Source organism: Musca domestica, unplaced genomic scaffold, assembly GCF_030504385.1.
Source record: "Musca domestica strain aabys unplaced genomic scaffold, Musca_domestica.polishedcontigs.V.1.1 92, whole genome shotgun sequence".
NCBI classification, from domain to species: Eukaryota; Metazoa; Arthropoda; class Insecta; order Diptera; family Muscidae; genus Musca; species Musca domestica.
Genome location: NW_026712441.1, coordinates 877,685 through 886,958, shown reverse-complemented (window position 1 = coordinate 886,958; position 9,274 = coordinate 877,685). Strand labels below are relative to the sequence as shown.

The 9,274-nt window shown below is 35.7% G+C and overlaps 1 protein-coding gene across 2 annotated transcripts; it reads left to right on the top strand.

The window, feature by feature from the left end:
- The first annotated feature begins 1,167 nt into the window (after positions 1-1,167).
- On the top strand, positions 1,168-3,788 carry LOC131806996 (high affinity copper uptake protein 1-like). Of its 2 annotated transcripts, XM_059131996.1 has the most exons (3): positions 1,168-1,345; positions 1,376-1,436; positions 3,287-3,788. In XM_059131996.1, the coding sequence occupies exons 1-3, from the start codon at positions 1,293-1,295 to the stop codon at positions 3,752-3,754; spliced, it is 582 nt and encodes a 193-aa protein (XP_058987979.1). In that variant the 5' UTR covers positions 1,168-1,292; the 3' UTR covers positions 3,755-3,788. The 2 variants fall into 2 exon arrangements, with proteins under 2 accessions (XP_058987979.1, XP_058987978.1); XM_059131995.1 differs by having other exon boundaries at positions 1,168-1,436.
- Positions 3,789-9,274: the final 5,486 nt, after the last annotated feature.

Here is a 9,274-nt window from a genome sequence, read left to right as displayed (position 1 = left end):
CTAAGGTGTTTTTTAAGTCAGATTGCCAATTTTCTGTAAACTAGTTATTTGTGTTCCATTTATGTAAGAAACATCTTCGGAAAGGACTCTCCATATAGATCCACTTTATGGATCCACAGTCACCATATATTTTTTAAATTCTGTAAATTACATCCAAATTGTGGAGGGTATTAAAGGTTCGGTTTTTACTTTTTTTGTTATTGTTGGAAATTGTGATGTTTAAAAAAATGCTGTAATTCGTTATCGATTTTATTAAAGGTTAGATTATTCAAAATTTCGACAGTAGTGGAAGAAGTACCCGAAGGATTTCATGTGTATTTATTAAATTTTTTTAACTGGCAAAATGACTTGAAGTCAAAAGGCAGAGGGGATAAATATTATTGTGCCTGAAATCGTGAACATCTATCACTTTATATAAACTTTAAAATATTTTTATTTGTTTTGAAGCTGTGGCCCTTAGTGGGTACGGCATTAGCAAGAATATTCCTATTATGATCTGTTCTGCTGTTTAGCCTGTCAAGAGGACAAAGGACGGACATGAATAGATCAACAGATGCCATGAAATTAATTCTATTAAATGAAATTATTAGAAACCTGAAACGGTTATTTTGTAAATTTTAAATTCATGAAATGTTTTAGAACCTCTGTATTTATATGGTTTTTGGTATAAAAAGTTCGGATTCGAGAATTCTAAATCCTTCTGGGGTGTGTTCTACGGTTGCAATACCATAACTCCAGCATAAGAATGCAGAATATCGTCCAAAAATGACTCCATGGTATATTTTTCCGTGGAATTGCTTACAAGTCTGCAGACACTAATGATTTTGTGTGATGTTTTTATTTGTGTACCAGCAAATTTGAAAGGATCTAATTAGAAACACGTTAAGAATAAAGGAACAAATCAGGTATCCTTTTATATTAGAACATGGAAAAGTCCAAAATCGACCAACACTTTGCATCTTTTTGCTGTTATTATTATTGTTGTAGTTGTTGTTAAACGATGTTTATTGTTTTAGTAATGGCGATTTGCACCCTAGGTAGATAGATAAGTTAGCAAAAAACAATTGTGACGACACGTGTGAAGATATGCGAAAAGCGATTAAACTAACGAGCGAACGAACGAACAAGCCGCTTTATAAAGGCCATAACAAGCCATTAGCTGGCATCAGTATTCGATAGGCCTGCACTTGTAACAGGTGAAAAGTGATCTCCAAATAGAAACGATTCCGTTCGTCATTTATCCCGCTTAAATAAAATATTGCTGCTCTAAAGTATAATAACCCAGTGTCATTATGAATCACGGCAACGGTAACGGAATGGGAAATGGAATGGGGAATGGCAATGGAATGGGTCATGGAAATGGTCATGGAAATGGTCATGGAAATGGAGGCGGAATGGGCGGAATGCATCATGGCGCCTGTCCCATGAATATGGCGGTAAGTATTTGAACTTATTGTAATTTCTATATATTTGAAGCTGTCTTAAGGTGTAGTAGATTTAATATTTTATTATTCATTTGACAAGCTTTCAGTGCCAAAATTTATTTATATATATTAATTCATTGTGTACATACAAATCAGAGATGGGAACGTGTTTCCTAGACAGTGTAATTTGACAAGTGATCTGCAAGAATGAAAAAGTTTTTACTACGATAATCGATTTTCCCTTTAAGATATCGAAAAAATTGCAAAACTAGTAGATTCTCGCTGGTTCTGGAACAGACTTAAGGAAATTACAAAAAAAAAAAATGCAGATTTAAATAATTTTACCTTCTTAACTCTACCGTGGGTGCCTCTTTTGGATTTCAAAATTCTAAAATAGAAATTTGGACGCCGAAAGCGGAGCCATGTTCTATAATTGTACGTCAGTAGGACTGGCCATGTAATTTTCTGTGAAAACTATATATGTCATTCATTTCATTTGGTTGTTAAACTTGTTGATAATCGGTTCGTGTATGGATATAACACCCAGTTTTAAGGTTCCTCATATTTGCGTTTATGGATAGGATGGATTCAAAAGTCTGCCAAATATAGGTACACCAATCTAGAAATACCTTTGTGAAATTTAATTGAAACTGGATCAGAAAAAGAAGTGAAGAAATAGCTAAATTCGACTGGGCCGAATTTCAAAAAACTCGGAAGAATACCGCTTAAATGAAAACCGTTATATGGGGGATATACGAAGACGTGGACCTGCATACGTAATAGGCTGTAGTACCCATTACGAACTTTGAATACTAAATTTGAAACAATTCCGGTGAATAATGTCGCTAAAATCATGACAAATTCCGAATATCAGGAGTGTTATATGGGGGCTATACGAAAACCTGAACTGACATGACCCCTTTTCGAACTTAACCTGCCTACTGACAAAATACCCATATACGCAAACTTGTAGCCTTCTATCTCAATTCCTTCGAAAGATTGCGTGATTTCAGCAGACAGACGGACAAAGCTAAATCGAATTAGAATTTTATGCTGATCAAGAATATATACCCTCCGTAGTATGGTGGAGGGTATAAAAAAATGTGGCTGTCATAAGTGTTTAGGCTGATGACACATTTGAAGTTAATGAGAAACGTTATATGCTTCCGATATTCGATATCATTCACTACATCAGCTCAAATATATAGGTTCAGATTTATAGGCTGGGGATATAATACAGGGTTGCCCATATTCGACGGACCCATCTGGCGACGCCATAACTTTTGACAAAGATGTCACATCGCTTAATGACATACCGCGTTTGAAGCGTCAGTCCAAGCAGATTTTTACCATGAACCAATACACACCACGCGAGCGCTCTGAAATAGTTGAAATTTACATTCAACAGAAGAAGTCAATTGTGAAAACTCAACGTGCTTTTAAAACATTAAAAAATGTGAGAAGAGCGCCTTCTAAGAACACCATTAACCGTTTATACGAAATATTTTCGACTGGTAAGGCTCTTTCTAATCCGAAGAGGCCATATAAAAGTCGAGCCAGTGTTGAGAGGTACCCAGGAACATCCCAAAAACGCCGTTCTCAGCAGTTGGGCATGGCTCGGTCCACTTTACAACGGATTATTCGCAATGCAAATCAATGCATTTGTTCCCGTACAAAATTCAATTGACGCAAAGAATGTTGCCTGCGGACAAGCCTTGGATGGGCCCAAAGGGCCCAAAGCTCCGTCAAATATGGGCAACCCTGTATAATCGGCCTGATCCACCATTGACTCTTCCTAATTAAATTTCCAATTTCATTAAGCACTATCACCTAATTTTCCGTTACAATTCTCCATCTTTCAGTTCCACTTTGGCCACAAAGAATGCATCCTGTGGGAAGGTTGGCTCCCCGAAACCGTAACCGAATTTGTTTTCTCCGCTTTGGCTTTATTTGCAGCAGCATTCCTCTACGAAGCTATTAAATTTGTACGTGAATATTTATTACGACGCTCAGCGGAGAAAGATGCAGCAAAACGTGGCAACAATACAACGAGAGGAATAGTGTGCCCAAAAGAAGATGAAAGTCCATCATCGTCTAGCCGTTCGCCATTGCTAAGTGAAAAGACCTACATCGAGAAGATTCTGGCAAAACCCCATTTGATTCAGGCCTCATTTAATTTGATACAAATAATTATGTCCTATCTGCTAATGTTGGTCTTCATGACCTACAACTATTGGTTGTGTTTGTCCGTCGTGTTGGGTTTGGCCTTGGGTTATCTATTCTTTGGATGGATTAAACAGGATGCCTACGATAGTGAATGTTGTCAGTAAAAAGCATATTTTTCAAAAAAAAAAAAAAACAAAATGTAATAATTTAGCCAAATCAAGCAATTATTTTATGTGCTATAATATATATATATACATATTTCGACTGTGCCATATTTTAAAAATTATATGAAGAAAATAAACAATTAAATTGAAAAAATGTACGACATTTTTCCAATGACCTAATTCTAAGTGTCCAGGAATATGATATAAATATATGTTGAACATTTCAGAGAGGAAACCGAATAGTTCAAAAACCGAATAGTTTGGGGGGTACTTTTATATGGGGACTATACGATATCGTGGACCGATATAGCCTATCTTCGAGCTTGACCTGCCTGCAGACAAAATACATATCTGTGCAAAATGTTACCTTCATATATTAATTCGTTTCGACTGTAGTATAATTACAATTGACGGACAGACGAACGGACGGACAGAGCTAAATCGCCTTAGAGTTTTACGCTAATAAAGAATGTATATACTTTGTTGGTTCTAAAATAATTATTTCGATGAGTTATAAACGAAATGACGAACTTAATATACCCGCCATACTTTGTATGGGGGAAGGTATAAAAACAGTCTATTCATATTAGAATTTTTTCGACTGGAAAATGTTGGAAAAAATAATGTGGCACCGTTGAATTGTCCATTGAGCAACTGGGCTAAACCTGTGGGATATGAGGCTGAAAAATTTACCATTATCTCACGATTAAATATAAACGAGGGTCGAAATATAATGTATTGAGTACCATATTGGCGAGGAAAATTTCGTCACGAAATACAAATTTTTCGATAAATATTCACACTGTTCTTTTATAGAATAATTGTTTAAGGTCTCCTGCAATTTTTTCGAGTAACCTCAAAGAAAATGACAAAATGTATTTAACCTCTGTATTATGTTGTTTAGTCCAATTTGAAACTAAGTCTTATTTTGGTTGAGATATAGCCTTATGCTTGTGTGCCTGGTGGATCTGGAGAATTTTTAACACTATGTCACAAAGGTTCGAGAAGGAGTAATTTTTTAGAAAATCTATGACAACGATATCATGCAGTTAGGGAAAATCAGACTCAAACGAATATGGCCTTTATCAAAGTATTAAAGATAAAGGCCCCAAAAAAATACATAAAGGGTGAGATAAAAAAAACTCAACAAAGTCAAACGCCATAATTTTTATAAGTTTTTAAATTTTATTAAATGAAAGCAAAAAATCTCGGAAATAGCATCAAAATTTAGAATAAGTTTAGATTTGTTCGAATTGTTCACCTTTGGCGCGAATTATAATTATGGCCTTCAAACGACCAAGGCCAAGTCATGTTGCTCTGAAACCCGAATATTGCTCTACGGTATTTTGGCCCATTCCCGGCGAAGCGCTTGCATGATATGATCGACACTTTGGTATTGTTAGTGCCAACCTTGCTTTCCAAAATACTCCAGACACAATGGTCCAACGGATTGGCATCCGGAGATTCTGGTGGCCATTGTGCGCTGGAAATGAATATTTCGGAGCTGGAATATAATATTGGGCATTTATTCTAATGTCACGGTCGATTAATACGAGCGGAGAGCGACCATCGGCTGTTATGGCGGCCCACACCATCACAATGGCCGGCGCTTGAGTTCTGATATTCGGTGTAAGTTCTTGCACTTGTAAACAATATAATGAGTTGTCACTGCAATAATTGTAACAGCTGTCGGAAGATTGATTTAGAAATGACAGCAGTCTGAAGTTGGTTGCAGTTTTTATATCTCACCGTGTAGGTATCATTTAAAAAAATACTTATTCAAAAAGTAAATACGTATGTCATTATTTAAAACAATTCGCGAGTTAAAAATTATTGATTTTTTTGACCCGAACTTTTTATAAATTCCCCAAAAGGTAGCAAAAGTGATCATTATAAATATACCGAACTAGCAGTGCCCAAGTGTCAAATTAGCAAAAAGTCCAACTTAAAATTTTAGATTAGTTCCATCACTTCATTTAAACACTCAAAGTGCATATTATTTTTTGGACAAAATTTCTAAATAAAATCTCATACATTGTACTAACTTTTTATATTCACTTTATTCATATTCAAGTTTTTTTTTTTTTTGAAAAGAATAATCGAAAAATGATTACTTTTTCCATTATGAGGTTTTTTTAATTTTTCGTTTTGAAGTTTACCCAAGAGCATATTAGTTAAACCCGTGTACAATTAATCACGTCCAGATTAACTGGCCAAAACTATTTAAACGTCTTTTCGAAATAAAAAAACACAATATCTAAATCGTAGAAATCAAAAGTGATCTCAATATCAAATTTCAGTCCATTCACTCAACGGCAAAGTGAGTACAACTTAGTACTTTTCGGACAATTATAGTACACATTCCCAAAAGCACCTCGTTCTCCCAAACATATATACCAAAAGTGGCCACCTTATGAAATTTCAGAATTCCAGCTCTATCCTAAGACCCAATCCCAAATGTATTACCATAATTTACGTACAGTTATTCTACCCTTGTCCAAAACCACCTCTTCTTCTCCACCCTAGAAATTAACAGTGACCTTGATACTAAATTTTAGATTCTATGTCTTTCTCAACACCCAACGGCTAATTTTGTGGCATTTTGCACTTTCCGTACGTTCATAGTACGCATTTCTCCTAACTATGGGCACCAACAGTGACATACATTTCAGATTTCAGGTTTCAAACTCTATCCTTTCACACAATAGTATCTTTTAGATCTTTTCGTATAACTATAATATATATTTTCAAAACCAGCTTCATATCTCAATCCCAGATTCCAACAGAGACCTCAATTACAAATTTAGGGATTCCAGTTCCATCCCTTGCTCTAATTTCAAATTTACTACCACTTAGTACATTTCGAACAATTCTCAAAACCAGCTTCTTCTGACATCCATATACCAAATTCCTATTCCTTCACCCAATACCAAATTTAGTACGTTTCCCACAATTATAGTACACATTCTAAAACCACCACATACCAACAGAGACCTCAATATGAAATTTGAGAATTCCAGCCCTATCCCTCCACACAATACCAAATTTAGTACCAATTAGTACAAATATAGGACGCATTTCCAAACCAACCAAATACAGATACCATCAGTAATCTAAATATCAAATTTCAGAATTTTATCACTATCCCCCAATACGAAATATAGTACCATTCAGTACTTTTCGTACAATTATAGTACATATTTCCATATGTCCAGGCTTCACTTGAACAGCGACTCTAATACCACATTTTAGATTTCAAGCACTGCATGTTCTCCCAATACCAAAATGCACCGAGTATAGTACTCTTTGTGCACCTACCACCAACATGGAACGAAATTTCACAATCCCAGCTTCATCCGTTCACCCTAAAACAAAATGTTTCAATTTATTTTTTGTTTTCTCTTTCGAGACGAGCTTAATGATCTGAAATTTGCAGTGAAAAGGAAAGCCAGATAGACACTATCACACACTCACCACTATGCGACGCGTTTCGCCGTTGGTTAAGCGGCTCATCAGGCATATTTGGTGTGGATGATGGCTTACAAGGGCCGTTCTCTGGAAAGTAGTATATATTTCGAACTTATTGCTTAACCGCTTAACCAACGGCGAAATGCGTCGCATAGTGGTGAGTGTGTGATAGTGTCTATCTGGCTTTCCTTTTCACTGCAAATTTCAGATCATTAAGCTCGTCTCGAAAGAGAAAACAAACAATAAATCATAAAACATATGATCTTCGCCTTAACAAGGCAAAACTCAAAATGTTTCAAATTTAGTACTATTTAGTACAGTTCGTACACTTAGTACACATTTCCAAAACCACCTTCATAAATCAAATCTACTATCCAACCTTGATTCTCATACCAATTTTCAAGTTTTTAGCCAAAGAGTTCCTTTTTAGAAGTTTAGTACCATTTAAGACCCTTTTCGTAACCTTAAAGTTAGAATTGTAACATCTATCTCCATTTGTGACTATCATTCCAAATTTCAGATTATTTGTCCAAAATAAAATTAATTTTTAGTACATTTTAGTACTTTACGTATCCGTTTAGTGCGAATTTCCAAAAACCCAGTTTTAACTCAAGCCTACGGACCTTCGTGTCTGTCTGCTGTAATCACGCTATTTTTCGAACGAATTGAGATAGAATGTTTATTTTTTCAGTAGGCAGGTTAAGTTCGTAAATGGGCCATGTAGGTCCACGTTTTCATATAGCCCCCATATAACGGTACCTCCCGATATTCGATATTTTGATGATTTTAGCGACATTATTAATCGGAATTGTTTCAAATTTGGTATTTGAAGTTCGTAATGGATACTGCAGCCTATTACAAAAAGTTGTCTGTGCAGGTCCGCGTCTTTGTGTAGCCCCCATATAACGGTACCTCCGATATGCGTTATTTTGATGATTGTAGCGACATAATTCACCATTATTGTTTCAAATTAGGTGTTTGAAGTTCGTAATGGATACTACAACCTATGACAGGAAATTGTCTGTGCATGTCCACATGGTTGTATACCATCCATATAACGGTACCTCCCGAATTGGGTATTTTGATAATATTAGCAACATTATTAATCGGAAGTGTTTCAAATTTGTTATTTGAAGTTCGTAATGGATACTACAGCCTATGACAGAAAATTGTCTGTGCAGGTCCACGTATTCTTGTAGCCCCCATATAACGGTACCTCACGATATTGGGTATTTTGATAATATTAGCGACATTATTTACTGGAACTATTTAAAATTTAGTATTTGAAGTTCGTAATGGAAACTACAGTCTGTGACAGAAAATTGTCTATGCAGGTCCAGGTCTTCGTATAGGCCCCATATACCAGTACCTCCCTATATTCGGTATTCTGACGAGTTTAGGTACAATACTCACCGAAATTGTTGGTAATGTCGTATGTGAAGTTCGTAATGGATGCCACAGCCTATGATAGAAAATTGTCTATGCTGGTCCAGGTCTTCGCACAGCTACGATATAACGGTACCTCCCTATATACGGAATTTAATGATTTTAGCTCCATTATTCACCGTTTATTTCAAGTTTCGAATTTGAATATGGTAATGGCTAATGACGAACAATGCCTATGTAGGTCCACGTCGTACAGGCCCTGATATAACGGTTATATTCTGTATTTTTAAGATGTTAACAGAATTTTTGGCAAATGTTATATATTTCGAAAATTTTCAAATTCGTTCGGAATGGTGGAGGGTATTCAAAGTTCGGCCCGGCCAAACTTACTGCTTTTTTACTTGTTTTATCTAAACCTGTAGACCCATTCAATATTTTTCCATTTTCGAAACCACCTTCATATTTTCAGAGTACACGCGACCCTAATACTAAATTTCAGATTTTTTCACCCAATAGCAAATTGTACCAAATACTGTTTAGTATTTTTCGGGCACTTGTAGTTAACATTTACAAAACCACCATCACTGATTACCGGCTTACGATCGACGCTTACCTTTTCTCTTACTAGGCAAAACAATAATACAATTTTGTGAGTATTTGTTTTTT

Coding starts and splice junctions, on each gene's coding strand:
- LOC131806996 (XM_059131995.1), top strand. CDS start 1,293: ATGAATCACGGCAACGGTAACGGAATGGGAAATGGAATGGGGAATGGC. Junction 1,437..3,286: donor CCTGTCCCATGAATATGGCG/GTAAGTATTTGA, acceptor TCCATCTTTCAG/TTCCACTTTGGCCACAAAGA.